General features: G+C 40.8%; 1 protein-coding gene across 1 annotated transcript; it reads right to left on the bottom strand.

Annotated features, from left to right (window-relative positions):
• Positions 1–258: 258 nt before the first annotated feature.
• Positions 259–18,281, bottom strand: LOC139757635 (alkylglycerol monooxygenase-like). Its single transcript, XM_071678307.1, has 7 exons — positions 17,889–18,281; positions 8,289–8,413; positions 7,896–8,044; positions 7,223–7,492; positions 4,216–4,367; positions 2,240–2,491; positions 259–1,886 (listed from the first exon to the last, which is right to left on the bottom strand). Exons 1-7 carry the CDS (start codon positions 17,988–17,990, stop codon positions 1,614–1,616), a joined length of 1,323 nt encoding a protein of 440 aa, XP_071534408.1. The 5' UTR covers positions 17,991–18,281; the 3' UTR covers positions 259–1,613.
• Positions 18,282–18,441: the final 160 nt, after the last annotated feature.

Here is an 18,441-nt window from a genome sequence, read left to right as displayed (position 1 = left end):
TTAGAAAGCATTAACTGAAAGAAATGTAATTCAGTCCCAGGATGCCTTTATGGAATTCTTGCATTTCTGAGGCTGTGCTTCACATAGGAGCAGAGCATTGATGGATTCCTTTGCAACAAGATGGTCCTGTCCTCTTTGCTGTCCCTTGACAATGATACAGCCTTGCTGAAGGTGCTTCCTTGCTCATAGTGTAACCACCTGCAGGCAGAGTCCAGTAACACTGGTAATAAAGTGTAGAAAGGTTAAAGAAGACTAAGGTGCATTCTGTATTTTATATATGTAAGTGTGTGAATCACATAGTTGACTTGCAAATATGACTGTAGAGATAATCTTTTAAAGCAGATTCACCAATGATGAAAATTAATCTTGTTATTAGTATTGACAGGACGATTTAAAAAGTACAGATCAGAATAGATAGGCAGCTCTAATATTCATGCTTGACAACTTTACTAAGATAACACTAGTCATTTTGATCATTTTGAAATTCACCAGATCTATAAAGGAAGATGAAATTTTTACTGTATGAACATATTCTAGCAAGTTTTTTTTTTTTTTTTTTTTTTTTTTTTATATACTTTGTCACTGTCTCCCGTGTTTGCGAGGTAGCGCAAGGAAACAGACGAAAGAAATGGCCCAACCCCCCCCATACACATGTATATACATACGTCCACACACGCAAATATACATACCTACACAGCTTTCCATGGTTTACCCCAGACGCTTCACATGCCTTGATTCAATCCACTGACAGCACGTCAACCCCGGTATACCACATCGCTCCAATTCACTCTATTCCTTGCCCTCCTTTCACCTTCCTGCATGTTCAGGCCCCGATCACACAAAATCTTTTTCACTCCATCTTTCCACCTCCAATTTGGTCTCCCTCTTCTCCTCGTTCCCTCCACCTCGGACACATATATCCTCTTGGTCAATCTTTCCTCACTCATTCTCTCCATGTGCCCAAACCACTTCAAAACACCCTCTTCTGCTCTCTCAACCACGCTCTTTTTATTTCCACACATCTCTGTTACCCTTACGTTACTCACTCGATCAAACCACCTCACACCACACATTGTCCTCAAACATCTCATTTCCAGCACATCCATCCTCCTGCGCACAACTCTATCCATAGCCCACGCCTCGCAACCATACAACATTGTTGGAACCACTATTCCTTCAAACATACCCATTTTTGCTTTCCGAGATAATGTTCTCGACTTCCACACATTCTTCAAGGCCCCCAGAATTTTCGCCCCCTCCCCCACCCTATGATCCACTTCCGCTTCCATGGTTCCATCCGCTGCCAGATCCACTCCCAGATATCTAAAACACTTCACTTCCTCCAGTTTTTCTCCATTCAAACTCACCTCCCAATTGACTTGACCCTCAACCCTACTGTACCTAATAACCTTGCTCTTATTCACATTTACTCTTAACTTTCTTCTTCCACACACTAGCAAGTTACATAGGGATAAAATATAATGCAACCTGGCTTTTCCAAAGTGAATGTTGTTATTAACGAAGTAACTATAAATGTCTTTTCATCATGATTGATAGTCATATGTATCTATCACTGGTGTTCATTGCCCCTGAAAGGTCTACACCAGCAATGCTCACTCCAGCTTGATACCTTTCAAGTTAGACCTCAGAACAATCAAACTCTGAGTTGACCAAACTAACATGGACATAGCAAAGTACACCAACAGGACAGTGTCAATGGAAGGGCTGTCAGTAACAGGTGTAATGTGGGCATATGCAATGTAAGTAGCACAGCGAGCAGCCTCCGCCACTGGTGCCCACCTCCATCTGTCATATATGGCAGAGACCACACCCACAGATGTAAATATAAAGACCAGGAATCTGAGGACAGTCAACCAGGAAGCTGTCTGAAAACAGAAATGAGAATTTTTTGTGACTATTATCAGTGATCATAATTGCGATATTGAATTATTACAATCAACACATGGAGGAATACCGGAAGCTGAAATGTTGGTTTATGCATAATGGTGAAGTTAGGGAACACACTTTGTCTCATAGGTCAAGCACACCATTAAAGAGTGTACTATAGTATACAACATTTTTTAGTGAATAAAGTTCACAGGCCTATAAAGAAGTATGTGAAGATTTTCCACTGTAGGTTTTTCTACCATAACTAAACCTACTTATGATGCATGGAGGCAGGAGGTCCCCATGAGTGGGTACTCCTGTTGGTATACTGTGATATGGAAGAGAGACTTACTGTGTACTGAGCAACTACCTGCTGCTGAGCTAGTAGTGCCAGGAGCAAGTGAGAGCAGACATATATCACCTGCCACAGGGGTAGCTGGGGGTCATATTTTTTCCTAGGGGCCTTAACGTTGGGGAAGGTGCTTGGGTCCCCAAGGCGAGGTGCCCCTGGAGACCAACCAGGTCCATAGAATAAGGCCTTCAGAGAATCTCCCCAGGTGCTCATGCTTTTTACTTTATTGTACAGCACCCCAAAATAGAAGAACTGTGGAAGAATTATCTTTAGAAGCAGCTTTATGTTTTGCTAAGACATTAAGATTTACCAAATATAAACTAACTTGATGATGAGAATGATTGACATATTTGAGGATGATCTTGTAAAACATAATCCACATCAAATTTGCTTTGGTTTTAGGCCATAAACTAACAGTAAAAAGTGTCTTAACAAATAACAAAAAAGAAAGATACCAAAAATCATACAATAATGGATAGAGTTTATCCAACCATCTATCTATTATTGTTACTCCATTCCATTTGATCAGGCACCAATGGCCCTCAAACATCACATCCACTCATCTGTAACCTCTGTCTAACGTAATAAAATGATTGGGCACCAGTTATAAAAATGCTTCCTTTCTTTTTACATATCAAACTTATTCATCAAGTGAGGTGAGTATCTCATTTCATACCACCTCCTTACACAAGATACCTGAGATTTTCCCATGAACACTGTTACTCAGGATAAAAATGAACTTGACATAACGGCAATCCACACTCATAACGTTGTATACACAAAATGTGCTAACAGAGCAGTTGTGTTTCATAAAACACACCCAATAGGAGCAAGAGTGATACTGAAAGTGTATTGAGCCCACTTGTGTGGTATGTATGTCTGCCTATTTAATCTCAACCCTGAATACCTTCCTTGTTCATGACTATCTTGGCCTTCTCTCATGCCAAAGAGCAGAAAGACCTGACTGGAATTTTCAAGTGGACAAATTCTGACATACTACTTTTTTGTGATTCAGATTATCAAGGGATTTGCAATCAGTAGACAACATTTGCTAGGCAATGAGAGTGAAAATTTAGCTGAGATGACTTGGCTATAAAGTGCTTTGTACAAAATTAAGCAAGGAAATCTACGATATATACACATATATATATGTACATGTGTATATATGTCTATGTCTGTGTATGTATATGTATGTATACGTTGAAATGTATAGGTATGTATATGTGTGTGTGTGGACGCTTATGTATATACATGTGTATGTGTGTGGGTTGGGCCATTCTTTCGTCTGTTTCCTTGTGCTACCTCGCTAACATGGGAGACAGTGTCAAAGCAAAATAGAATAAATTAAAAAATAAAATATATATATTGAAGAACAACGATTGTAAGATACTACACAGGTAGAAGTCTGAGTGAATTTGGAATGTACTTTACTCTTTTATATGAACTGTTTCACTTATAAGATTAGGCAAAGGTATGTATTCAGATTCAAAATGAGGCTACAACACTGGAGATTTTCGTCTCTACAGTCAACTACAAGGCAAAGTTTGTCAGGGTATTTCTCTCCTATACTTTGCTAATGTCATGAGATAAGGATTTAGGGAAGCAACTGATCCAAAAGTTGATTCACTTCTTAATTCTTATTGACATAGTCAATCAACTTTCTCTTTCACTACCACAGAAAATTTTAGTTTGAACAGAAGGAAGACATTATACCTAACATTGATTATTATTTGCTGAAAGTTAAAGCAAGCTTATTTCATTGTCACATTTATATATGTGAAAAAAATGATAAAACTGCAAATAAATATATTCAAAATACTTCAGACTGGCTACATCAAAAGCCTTCTTGGCCTGAATGTTCAATTAAAAGGGGAAACTTTCCACCTATCTGGAGATGTCCTTTTGTTGTAATACACATAAACAATGATAATCATTACTACACAAGTAATGCTACAGTATGATATTATGATACTGACCTCATGCCAAAGAACATTGTGGGTCTGAGGCTGCTCAGTGAGACCATACACAATTTCTTCGTTGTCCTTCTCTTGCTCGAAAGTGCCAAAGATGCGGTCCCAGATGACAAAGACACTGGCATAGTTCTTGTCCAGGCACCATTTGTTTGCACCTGGGGAAACGTGCTTCATTAAAACTGGATAATTGTGAAGTTCAATGAACCAGGGCATGTGAAGTCTCCGAGGTAAACCATGGAAAGGCCTGTGGGGCCTGAATGTGGAAAGGGAGCTGTGGTTTCAGGCATTACACATGACAACTACACACTGAGTGTGAACGAATGTGGCCATTTTTTTTTCTGTTCCTGGCACTACCTCACTGGAGTGGGGAGGGGGATGCTATTTCATGTGTGACGGGGCAGCGACTGGAATGGATGAAGGCAGCACGTATGAATATGTACATGTGTATATATGTATATGTCTGTGTATGTATATGTATGTATGTGTGAGCGTTTATGTATATACATGTGTATGTGGGTGGGTTGGGCCATTCTTTCGTCTGTTTCCTTGTGCTACCTTGCCTACATGGGAGACAGCGATAAAGTATTATAATAATAATAATATACTTTTTACATTTATATATATATATATATATATATATATATATATATATAGGGGAGAAAGAATACTTCCCATGTATTCCCTGCGTGTCGTAGAAGGCGACTAAAAGGGAAGGGAGCGGGAGGCTGGAAATCCTCCCCTCTTTTTTTTATTTTTCCAAAAGAAGAAACAGAAAGGGGCCAGGTGAGGATATTCCCTCAAAGGCCCAGTCCTCATCCTCTGTTCTTAATGCTACCTTGCTAATGCGGGAAATGGCGATTAGTATAAGAAAAAAAATATATATATATATATATATATATATATATATATAAAACTGGAGGAAGTAAAGTGTTTTAGATATCTGGGAGTGGATCTGGCAGCGGATGGAACCATGGAAGCGGAAGTGAATCATAGGGTGGGGGAGGGGGCGAAAATCCTGGGAGCCTTGAAGAATGTGTGGAAGTCGAGAACATTATCTCGGAAAGCAAAAATGGGTATGTTTGAAGGAATAGTGGTTCCAACAATGTTGTATGGTTGCGAGGCGTGGGCTATGGATAGAGTTGTGCGCAGGAGGGTGGATGTGCTGGAAATGAGATGTTTGAGGACAATGTGTGGTGTGAGGTGGTTTGATCGATTAAGTAATGTAAGGGTAAGAGAGATGTGTGGAAACAAAAAGAGCATGGTTGAGAGAGCAGAAGAGGGTGTTTTGAAATGGTTTGGGCACATGGAGAGAATGAGTGAGGAAAGATTGACCAAGAGGATATATGTGTCGGAGGTGGAGGGAACGAGGAGAAGTGGGAGACCAAATTGGAGGTGGAAAGATGGAGTGAAAAAGATTTTGTGTGATCGGGGCCTGAACATGCAGGAGGGTGAAAGGAGGGTAAGGAATAGAGTAGATTGGATCGATGTGGTATACCGGGGTTGACGTGCTGTCAGTGGATTGAATCAGGGCATGTGAAGCGTCTGGGGTAAACCATGGAAAGTTGTGTGGGGCCTGGATGTGGAAAGGGAGCTGTGGTTTCGGGCATTATTGCATGACAGCTAGAGACTGAGTGTGAACGAATGGGGCCTTTTTTGTCTTTTCCTAGTGCTACCTCGCACACATGAGGGGGGAAGGGGATGGTATTCCATGTGTGGCGAGGTGGCGATGGGAATGAATAAAGGCAGACAGTGTGAATTGTGTGCATGGGTATATATGTATGTGTCTGTGTGTGTATATATATGTGTACATTGAGATGTATAGGTATGTATATTTGCATGTGTGGATGTGTATGTATATACATTGTGTATGGGTGTGGGTTGGGCCATTTCTTTCGTCTGTTTCCTTGTGCTACCTCGCAAACGCGGGAGACAGCGACAAAAAAAAAAAATGAGATGTTTGAGGACAATGTGTGGTGTGAGGTGGTTTGATCGAGTAAGTAACGTAAGGGTAAGAGAGATGTGTGGAAATAAAAAGAGCGTGGTTGAGAGAGCAGAAGAGGGTGTTTTGAAATGGTTTGGGCACATGGAGAGAATGAGTGAGGAAAGATTGACCAAGAGGATATATGTGTCGGAGGTGGAGGGAACGAGGAGAAGAGGGAGACCAAATTGGAGGTGGAAAGATGGAGTGAAAAAGATTTTGTGTGATCGGGGCCTGAACATGCAGGAGGGTGAAAGGAGGGCAAGGAATAGAGTGAATTGGAGCGATGTGGTATACAGGGGTTGACGTGCTGTCAGTGGATTGAATCAGGGCATGTGAAGCGTCTGGGGTAAACCATGGAAAGCTGTGTAGGTATGTATATCTGCGTGTGTGGACGTGTGTATGTACATGTGTATGGGGGGGGTTGGGCCATTTCTTTCGTCTGTTTCCTTGCGCTACCTCGCAAACGCGGGAGACAGCGACAAAGTATAAAAAAAAAAAAAAAAAAAAAAAAAAAAAAAAAAAAAAAAATATATATATATATATATATATATATATATATATATACTTTTTCAGTGTCTTGCTCATAAACTTGGTCATCATATGGAAAGAAAATGTCTTTAGAATGTTATCATTTGGAGGCGTTTCTGTATCTCTGGGTTCTCAGTGCAGCAGAGCCTATGAAACTATTATGGTAATAGTACTTCAGTTAATACATTGGTTTCAGCATCACTTCCCACCTGGGATGACCAAGGGATCAAACAGGAGCATTTCACAATGTTTGTATTAAATAGTGGTTATGCAGGGAAAAGCATGGGTAGCAGGAGATCCCATATTTAACCAATATTATACAGCAACTAATGAATAGTTATGGCATGGACGATACTGGAAGTAGAATGAAAAGCCTTTTCTCATTTCCACTTTCCTTTACATATGCTTGACTTGGTGACATCCTTTAGCAAGATTTTTATAAAGTTCTCTATAACTCTATACCAAAACATGAACTCAAACCGCACCTGGAAATATACTTACCATGGTGGACGCGATGGTGGGAAGGTGTCATGAAGATCCAGCCTATGGGTCCAAAAGTGCCAAAGAATTCAGTGTGAACCCAAAACTGGAACAGGAAGTTGAAGGCAGTATGAACAGCAACAGTGGGTAATGGGAAGCCAAGAAGTGCTAGAGGTTGATAGAAGCCAAAATGGGCAGCGCGCTGTAGTACTGAGACTCGGAGTGCCGTGGTCAAGTTAAGATCTTCAGATGAATGGTGAAGCTGGTGTATTGCCCACAAGATATTCAGCTCTAATTGTGTGAAAACCAAGGTAGTCTTTATACAGGGTACATTGGGTTTATTCTTGATTGGACAACTGTCATTGTTATGAAAGAGAAATTACTTTAAATATGCTGTCATATTGGACTACCAGTCAAAATACTGCTATAAGAAACTTGATAAATCTAAAGCTCAGGTTGCAGCATTGGCTCCATCCTCTGAAGCCTGGGCTATATGGAGAACTTTAAGGCTTATTCATTACACACACATAACCAGGTCATGCAGATGAATTTGAGTGGACCAAGGTGTATTAAACCTGAACCCAATCTGTCACCATACACGGACTGCTTGGTGCTTGAGCCATTATTATTACAACAAAAGAACATCTCGACCTATGTAACTAATACAGTATACAATACTTAGTGTTGTACATACCATGGTTTGCTCTGTGGATCCAGTAGTAACAGAAATCAACAAGGATGAAGGCACCAAACCATGTGTAGGGAGAGTCCCATGGCAGGTCCCACAATCTATACTGGTAAAGCCACTCATATCCTAGTAAGACAATCGATGATGATAGGAATCTGTGTGTATGAAGGTAATCATCATGTCAGTCAGTAAATTGAATGTTGGTAGAATATTACTGACCAGTGTAATCAGTATATTGTTACTGTGTCTTTTAAATGCCCCAAAGAACTTCATCAAATTGTACTATGACACACAGACTGACATAATTCAGAGGTTTGTAGTACAATCCACTGTGCTCTTCCATCTGCCCTCGTTTGTGATCTATCTGTCCCTCCCTATGTATTTACTCAATGTCCTCACCCTGTAGCCTCGTGAAGGACCCCTACTGCTAGGGAGGAGAAGGCCTCGTTTATTCTTGCTGGTTTCCCTATCATATAGCGTACTGTCAATTCCAACAGGGCAAGGAATGTCATCACTGGAACTGCCTGGAAAAGATAATACATCAAAGTCTATATCATCACCATATCAGCTGTCTTAAAAAAAAATCCTTATGCGATGAACTATCAGATTAGCAGCTGTCAGGTTTTACTTATTTGGCTCAGGTTGCTGTCTTCTTTGTGTCTCATCCATACATGAGTTTTTCACACTCAGCCCATAAACATACTATAGGTATCTGCATATCGCATGCATAACACCAGACAACATGTTAGGTCACATGACTTATTCTTCATAGTTGTAGTGTCTGCATAACCTTGTCTGCCTTCATATAAATTTTCAAAGTTAATATCACATATATGATTTAGTCCTGTCACCTCTCCTTTGGCCTTGATTACCATCTGCAAACGTCTGTGCATGAAACTGGCAAGGTTAATGAAGTGTTCTAGGTCCATGCTTTGTGTCCATAGGGTCTTGATCTCCTGAATGAGGTGAGGCATTAATAAGGTGTTGCAGGAAGCAGCTGCCTTATTGTGCACACAGTGCACTTAGAAATCTTACATGTGTATCCATATTTTCTTGCTTCCAAGTAAGAATGCAGGTTTACTCCTTTAAAAGGTAAGGGCCAACCATCTTGAAGCACAAGGAGAAGAAATACAGCACCCAGAGGGAAAATTCCTGGAATGGAGTGGCAGTCTGGAAGAGTAAAGAAAGAGTATCCTTCCCTCAAGGTAGCCTAAGGAACTTTGAGGCTGGCTACCAGGCTCACACTCAAAAACTGGTTATAGTGACCAGATATACTATGATTTTACCCTGAGAGTATCATAAGCTACCTACAATAAACTTTAGCCGGTTATCGCCTTTGAAAATATTTGAGGGGCAGACTGATTTTTGCTGACAGCATATTTTCCTTCAAAGGGTGCTGCACACTAGCCCTGCCTTTTGGCAAAATGCCATCGTGCGTACTTCCTGAAGTTGATATGATGACTAGGTCATCTTCCTCTAACGAATTAATACAACCGATTACTTTAACAAATTTATGAAAATCTAGTGTTTTGTTTCATCGGTAACTTGCAGAGGTTACTAGTAGCAGGAAGAGGTGTTGAACTACATTTTAACAGAGTTATATGATGGAGAATCATTTGGTGTTCATTACCTTCTGTATGTTACTAGAACTATTAATCTAAACTCTAATATCTAAGTATCCCCCAAAATATTACTCGAAACAATAACATTTATTGTTTAGATCTATTACAATATGATTTAGCCACTTCCAGCGACATTTCAGCTGGCAGCTGTAATTGATGATATATATCTAACGTCATAGGTATTATTTCCATTGCCATTACTTCACATGATGTAAAGGAAGTGTTTAGTACACAACTTTAAATTTCGATCGCTTCCTGACTAGACAACATATTTCACTTATAGTCATGTATCAACTTTGTGGCTGCTTAGATAAACTGACTTGTGGGTCATGATATGAAAAAATGTAAGGTACAGTGAGCTACAAACGCGACGGTATTTGGTTGTAATGGTCATCTACTATGAAAATGTATTTACATAGAAAGGATCATGTAATATGAGATTAATCACTAGCTTCTTTTATAACATTACAACTGTTTTCTATTGTAACAGTATTGTTGCCACAGTGAATATCCTCTGTATTTCTTTCTGTAATTCTTTCATTGCAAGTAATCCAGTAATGATGAGTTTTTCGCTTTCCATTTGTTCTGCAACCGCAATGCAACAGGGGTCTCTAGAAAGGTGGTTTCAATAAAAAAAAAAAGACCGGTTTCTAAGATGCAGACAGTTTCGTCTAATTTTTTTTTATCTGTTGGAAAGGTATATTATGACATGCATTTTACTGTATATCCTTAGTGTTGGAGATATATATCATATATTGTTATATGTTGGACGGGATATCTCGTGTCAACATCCGGACAGTATTTAACGGCTATGACAGGCCACGACGTACGACTGCAAATTTACTGTTAAACTGCATGCCGTTCGTCGTCTCCGTACTAAGACGATTAAACATGGATTCAGAAGACAATTAAAGCAGTGTGTGTGTGCAAGAAGCGTTGCGGTACTCAAGGAAAATTTGTTAACTTCCTGTATTGCAGTGATGGACGCCAAGGAAGGTACAGCCTTCACTGCGACGCCCAAGGTACGTACAACCATCATTAAATAGTGGTCTCCTCCCACCTTGATTTAGGTGTGTTTATGTGCGACGTGCTCATCATTCATATGTGCCTCTTAACAGCATTGTTTGTATATGTATCGTTTTGTAGTTTCATAAAGAATAGGTCTATCCTTACGGTAGGATAGTGAGGCTTGAATATGTAGGAGTGGGGAGGCAAGGGCTGGATAGAAGGAACTTGGGCGATGTGGTATATTTCCCTCATACGAAAAGCTTGTTTGTGCAAGGGTTTAAAGGAAATGGCTCTGCCCTAGGCCTCTATTGGCGATGTGGTATGTGTGTAGAATGAGAGACTCACACCAGCCAGGTAATGCCACGTGATGTACATACAGCATGTACTGTGGGTAACAGGGTGGGTTTTCCCAGCTTTGTTAGGATGTAAGTCATCTCTGGCTCCAGACGCTCCCTCCCTCCTCCAGTGTGATGCGTAGAACATTTTTCCTATAACAGGTATAAGAGTTGAAGAAAAATATCATTTGTATCACTACAGTAACTAAATCGAATAATTTTTGTTTCACGAACCGCTAAGAAGCCATTTACGTATCAATTTTTATAGAGTAAAAATGAATCGATGGCTCACAGACAAATTTTCTGTTTACGATTTCACTGATTCCGAGAATCAGAGAATTTCATATATATATATATATATATATATATATATATATATATATATATATATATATATATATATATATATATATATATATAGAGAGATGTGTGGATCAGGTGTTTGCTTTGAAGAATGTATGTGAGAAATACTTAGAAAGCAAATGGATTTGTATGTAGCATTTATGGATCTGGAGAAGGCATATGATAGAGTTGATAGAGATGCTCTGTGGAAGGTATTAAGAATATATGGTGTGGGAGGCAAGTTGTTAGAAGCAGTGAAAAGTTTTTATCGAGGACGTAAGGCATGTGTACGTGTAGGAAGAGAGGAAAGTGATTGGTTCTCAGTGAATGTAGGTTTGCGGCAGGGGTGTGTGATGTCTCCATGGTTGTTTAATTTGTTTATGGATGGGGTTGTTAGGTGAATGCAAGAGTTTTGGAAAGAGGGGCAAGTATGAAGTCTGTTGGGGATGAGAGAGCTTGGGAAGTGAGTCAGTTGTTGTTCGCTGATGATACAGCGCTGGTGGCTGATTCATGTGAGAAACTGCAGAAGCTGGTGACAGTTTGGTAAAGTGTGTGAAAGAAGAAAGTTAAGAGTAAATGTGAATAAGAGCAAGGTTATTAGGTACAGTAGGGTTGAGGGTCAAGTCAATTGGGAGGTGAGATTGAATGGAGAAAAACTGAAGGAAGTGAAGTGTTTTAGATATCTGGGAGTGGATCTGGCAGCGGATGGAAACATGGAAGCGGAAGTGGATCATAGGGTGGGGGAGGGGGCGAAAATTCTGGGAGCCTTGAAGAATGTGTGGAAGTCGAGAACATTATCTCGGAAAGCAAAAATGGGTATGTTTGAAGGAATAGTGGTTCCAACAATGTTGTATGGTTGCGAGGCGTGGACTATGGATAGAGTTGTGCGCAGAAGGATGGATGTGCTGGAAATGAGGTGTTTGAGGACAATGTGTGGTGTGAGGTGGTTTGATCGAGTAAGTAACGTAAGGGTAAGAGAGATGTGTGGAAATAAAAAGAGCGTGGTTGAGAGAGCAGAAGAGGGTGTTTTGAAATGGTTTGGTCACATGGAGAGAATGAATGAGGAAAGATTGACCAAGAGGATATATGTGTCGGAGGTGGAGGGAACGAGGAGAAGAGGGAGACCAAATTGGAGGTGGAAAGATGGAGTGAAAAAGATTTTGTGTGATCGGGGCCTGAACATGCAGGAGGGTGAAAGGAGGGCAAGGAATAGAGTGAATTGGAACGATGTGGTATACCGGGGTTGACGTGCTGTCAGTGGATTGAATCAAGGCATGTGAAGCGTCTGGGGTAAACCATGGAAAGCTGTGTAGGTATGTATATTTGCGTGTGTGGACGTATGTATATACATGTGTATGGGGGTGGGTTGGGCCATTTCTTTCGTCTGTTTCCTTGCGCTACCTCGCAAACGCGGGAGACAGCGACAAAGTATAATAAATATATAAAAATAAATATAAATAAATAAATAAATATATATATATATATATATTTTTTTTTTCATACTATTCGCCATTTCCCGCATTAGCGAGGTAGCGCTAAGAACAGAGGACTGGGCCTTTGAGGGAATATCCTCACCTGGCCCCCTTTATATATATATATATATATATATATATATATATATATATATATATATATTTTTTTTTTTTTTTTTTTTTTTTATACTTTGTCGCTGTCTCCCGCGTTTGCGAGGTAGCGCAAGGAAACAGACGAAAGAAATGGCCCAACCCCCCCCCCCCCATACACATGTACATACACACGTCCACACACGCAAATATACATACCTACACAGCTTTCCATGGTTTACCCCAGACGCTTCACATGCCTTGATTCAATCCACTGACAGCACGTCAACCCCTGTATACCACATGACTCCAATTCACTCTATTCCTTGCCCTCCTTTCACCCTCCTGCATGTTCAGGCCCCGATCACACAAAATCTTTTTCACTCCATCTTTCCACCTCCAATTTGGTCTCCCTCTTCTCCTCGTTCCCTCCACCTCCGACACATATATCCTCTTGGTCAATCTCTCCTCACTCATTCTCTCCATGTGCCCAAACCATTTCAAAACACCCTCTTCTGCTCTCTCAACCACGCTCTTTTTATTTCCACACATCTCTCTTACCCTTACGTTACTTACTCGATCAAACCACCTCACACCACACATTGTCCTCAAACATCTCATTTCCAGCACATCCATCCTCCTGCGCACATCTCTATCCATAGCCCACGCCTCGCAACCATACAACATTGTTGGAACCACTATTCCCTCAAACATACCCATTTTCGCTTTCCGAGATAATGTTCTCGACTTCCACACATTTTTCAAGGCTCCCAAAATTTTCGCCCCCTCCCCCACCCTATGATCCACTTCCGCTTCCATGGTTCCATCCGCTGACAGATCCACTCCCAGATATCTAAAACACTTCACTTCCTCCAGTTTTTCTCCATTCAAACTCACCTCCCAATTGACTTGACCCTCACCCCTACTGTACCTAATAACCTTGCTCTTATTCACATTTACTCTCAACTTTCTTCTTCCACACACTTTACCAAACTCAGTCACCAGCTTCTGCAGTTTCTCACATGAATCAGCCACCAGCGCTGTATCATCAGCGAACAACAACTGACTCACTTCCCAAGCTCTCTCATCCCCAACAGACTTCATACTTGCCCCTCTTTCCAGGACTCTTGCATTTACCTCCCTTACAACCCCATCCATAAACAAATTAAACAACCATGGAGACATCACACACCCCTGCCGCAAACCTACATTCACTGAGAACCAATCACTTTCCTCTCTTCCTACACGTACACATGCCTTACATCCTCGATAAAAACTTTTCACTGCTTCTAACAACTTGCCTCCCACACCATATATTCTTAATACCTTCCACAGAGCATCTCTATCAACTCTATCATATGCCTTCTCCAGATCCATAAATGCTACATACAAATCCATTTGCTTTTCTAAGTATTTCTCACATACATTCTTCAAAGCAAACACCTGATCCACACATCCTCTACCACTTCTGAAACCGCACTGCTCTTCCCCAATCTGATGCTCTGTACATGCCTTCACCCTCTCGATCAATACCCTCCCATATAATTTACCAGGAATACTCAACAAACTTATACCTCTGTAATTTGAGCACTCACTCTTATCCCCTTTGCCTTTGTACAATGGCACTATGCACGCATTCCGCCAATCCTCAGGCACCTCACCATGAGTCATACATACATTAAATAACCTTACCAACCAGTCAACAATACAGTCACCCCCTTTTTTAATAAATTCCACTGCAATACCATCCAAACCTGCTGCCTTGCCGGCTTTCATCTTCCGCAAAGCTTTTACTACCTCTTCTCTGTTTACCAAATCATTTTCCCTAACCCTCTCACTTTGCACACCACCTCGACCAAAACACCCTATATCTGCCACTCTGTCATCAGACACATTCAACAAACCTTCAAAATACTCATTCCATCTCCTTCTCACATCACCGCTACTTGTTATCACCTCCCCATTTGCGCCCTTCACTGAAGTTCCCATTTGCTCCCTTGTCTTACGCACCCTATTTACCTCCTTCCAGAACATCTTTTTATTCTCCCTAAAATTTACTGATAGTCTCTCACCCCAACTCTCATTTGCCCTTTTTTTCACCTCTTGCACCTTTCTCTTGACCTCCTGTCTCTTTCTTTTATACTTCTCCCACTCAATTGCATTTTTTCCCTGCAAAAATCGTCCAAATGCCTCTCTCTTCTCTTTCACTAATACTCTTACTTCTTCATCCCACCACTCACTACCCTTTCTAAACAGCCCACCTCCCACTCTTCTCATGCCACAAGCATCTTTTGCGCAATCCATCACTGATTCCCTAAATACATCCCATTCCTCCCCCACTCCCCTTACTTCCATTGTTCTCACCTTTTTCCATTCTGTACACAGTCTCTCCTGGTACTTCCCCACACAGGTCTCCTTCCCAAGCTCACTTACTCTCACCACCTTCTTCACCCCAACATATATATATATATATATATATATATATATATATATATATATATATATATATATATGATTGTGTGTACTGCAATTTACTAATTAGTTTACAACGTTGGATTAGGACTATGGATGAAAATATTTGAATGCCAGTCATTTACACTTAGTTGTTTGATGAGATAAGGAAGATTACTCTGAAAGTTATGAAGGTTATATTTTTGAAGACAAAGGAACGGAAAACACGAACAAATCATTAGATTCTCTCGGGGCTGTGTTGTTGAGAGAGAGAAAAAAGCAAAGCTCACATGACTTGATACGCAGGAGTGAGCTGGTGATGTTAATTAGGGAAGTCGGTAATGGTGCCGACATTAATACAGTCTTCATTTGTCTTGTACTTAGGTACCAACGACACACAAACACACACTGGATGATGTGATTATTACACGAAAGTGCGCTTGCGAACTTATCGTGTTTCATTACCCCGTGGACTCGTAGAAATATAAATATTTACAAGCCTGCCTGTTGGTTCAAGAGGAAGTGAGTATGAGTGTCTCTATATATTGATTGCTAGAAGTTTATAATACATTTTTCCTTGCTTTCTAGAAGTTTATAATACAATTTTCCTTGCCGAATATGTGATACTTAATTTTGTCGATAACCAGAGTAGTGCTGTGAGTTAAAAGCTCAAAATCCGTATTTGAACTAAAAGAGTATAACAGTAGAGGTACAATTATGCTCCTGGGACTCCATGAGAGCCGTTTATACTTGAATTATCAAATATACTAAAATAGTGATTTGATGTAAACATTAAAAAGGATTAAAGGATTCTACCTTCTCCATATAAGCAACTATGTAAAGTTTGATCAGTCAAGTGATTAATACAAAATCAAGAGCGCTGGTTTTACAATGAATGAGGATAAGTGTTTTTTCCTTAAGACTTTTAACATATGGAATACTGTGCCAGTCGGATAAACAAAAAAGTATCATGTTTAAAAGCACACGATGATTTTTTTGCGTAAGTCCATGGCCGGTAATATGTGCGCCTCCGTCCGTAGATATCTACCAGTCACTACCCAAAAGTATTTCTCCACAATGGCCGCCAAAACTTTTGCTGTACTAAATTCGTTATAGGTTTTAGTCTGCTATAATTACCATACAAAATTTTCACTTAAGTGGGTGCGATTTCTCTGTGAGAAGTTCTTACCAAGGATGTAAGGCATGTGTACGAGTAGGAAGAGAGGAGAGTTACTGGTTACCAGTGAATGTCAGTCTGCGGCAGGGGTGTGTGATGTCCCAAGGGTTATTTGTTTATGGATGGGGTGTTAGGAAGGTAAGTGCAAGAGTTTTAGAGAGAGGGGCGAGGATGCAGTCTGTTGTGGATGAGAGAGCCTGAGAATTGGGTCAGTTGTTGCTTGCCGATGATACAGCTCTAGTGGCTGATTCGTGTGAGAAACTGCAGAGGTTGGTGACTGAGTTTGGAAAAGTGTGTGAAAGGAGAAAGTTGAGAGTAAATGTGAATAAGATCAAGGTTATTAGGTTCAGTAGGGTTGAGGGACAAGTTTATGGGGATGTAAGTTTGAATGGAGAAAAATTGGAGGAAGTGGTGTTTTACATATCTGGGAGTGGACTTAGCAGCGGATGGAACCATGGAAGCGGAAGTGTCACAGGGTGGGGGAGGGGGCGAAGGTTTTGGGAGCGATGAAGAATGTGTGGAAGGAGAGAACGTTATCTTCGAAAGAAAAAATGGGTATGTTTGAAGGAACAGTGGTTCCAACAATGTCATATGGTTGCGAGGTATGGGCTATAGATAGGGTTGTACTGAGGAGGGTGGATGTGTTGGAAATGAAATGCTTGACGGCAATATGTGGTATGAGGTGGTTTGATCGAGTAAGTAATGTAAGGGCAAGAGAGATGTGTGGAAATAAAAAAAAGAGTATAGTTAAGAGAGCAGATGAGGGTGTGTGTCCTCTCGTTTTTTAGTTTAAAAAAAGGTGGTGCCAAGTGAGAATATTCCCTCAAAGGCTCAGTCCTCTGTTCTCAGCGCTACCTCGCAAGAGCGGGAAATGAGAGAGAGAGAGAGAGAGAGAGAGAGAGAGAGAGAGAGAGAGAGAGAGAGAGAGAGAGAGAGAGAGAGAGAGAATACTTCCCACGTTTTCCCTGCGTGTCGTAGAAGGCGACTAATAGGGGAGCGGGGGGCTGGAAATCCTGCCCTCTCGTTTTTTTTTTGTTTTTTTTTTTAATTTTCCAGAAGGGGAACAGAGAAAGGGGCCAAGTGAGAAGGCTCAGTCCTCCGTTCTTAGCGCTACCTCGCTAATGCGGGTAATGGCAAATAGTATGAAAAAAAATACACTAGCTGAGAGACAGAAGACTAGTTCTTCATATACAACTGGCTCTCACTGAGTGTGTTGAGGGCACAACAGCCAAGAAAATTTACCATTTAACTCTTGAGCAAGACCCAAAGTTTATAATCAAGACCAAAGACTATCTGAGTCTTTGATCAAGACATTATGATACGATAGTAAGATCCTCGAGTACGAAGCCACGACCCTTTGATATTCTTTCGCAATCTTTGCTCATAACATTCACTGCGCATGGATCCTATATTATGGTATTACAATGCAGTTAGGTGACAGCTATAAGGATTTAACTGGTAAAAATTCTAAATCTGCATTAGATTTAGATGATATCAATTACCTCGTTGATATAGTTGGGCACGTCTTCCCGGTGGCGAAAAGTGGTGGTGTTGGGCCCCACCAGGTAGAACAGGCTACCCACCCGCTGTGCCATGGACGCCATAGTCTCTGGATGAGCGACGGTTTTACGATTTCTGGGTGCCCGAGGGACGGACTGACTGGCTGTAGTAGTAGTAGTGACTGTCACAGTGGGTGGATGAGAGCAGCTGGCTATCAACTGTCTGTGTAGTAGTGACTGTCACAGTGGGTGAATGAGAGCAGCAGGCTGTGAACTGATCTGGGTGCAGTGGTGGCTGTCACCAGAAGCCGTGATTGGCTACGGAGATTCACTAACGATCCCGGGGCGATGTTACCTTCGCGAGACCGTGATGGGAACTACGTCTTGAGAGGCGGTGGTGTGCTCTTGGCTATAAGCCTTTGTCATAAATTAGATCGTATGTTTGCGATTTTTACTTAAGAATTTTTTTTTCTTCTAGATTTTTTTTCAAGTGATTATTTATGTAAGATACAGATACTCTTCATTTATAAGAATTTGTGAATGCATTCATGGATAC

The sequence above is a fragment of the Panulirus ornatus genome, chromosome 27 (genome assembly GCF_036320965.1).
Source record: "Panulirus ornatus isolate Po-2019 chromosome 27, ASM3632096v1, whole genome shotgun sequence".
Taxonomy (NCBI): Eukaryota; Metazoa; Arthropoda; class Malacostraca; order Decapoda; family Palinuridae; genus Panulirus; species Panulirus ornatus.
Note: the sequence above shows the minus strand (reverse complement) of the source record. Positions and strands in the feature narration are given on the sequence as shown.

What these genes read in the sequence shown, in the direction of transcription:
- LOC139757635 (XM_071678307.1), bottom strand. Translation starts at nt 17,990, where the DNA reads ATGGCGTCCATGGCACAGCGGGTGGGTAGCCTGTTCTACCTGGTGGGG. An exon ending in GATCCACAGAGCAAACCATG is followed by an intron (nt 7,493 to 7,895) that starts GTATGTACAACA and finishes TCACACAATTAG; the next exon opens with AGCTGAATATCTTGTGGGCA. An exon ending in AGGTAGTTGCTCAGTACACA is followed by an intron (nt 1,887 to 2,239) that starts GTAAGTCTCTCT and finishes TTCTGTTTTCAG; the next exon opens with ACAGCTTCCTGGTTGACTGT.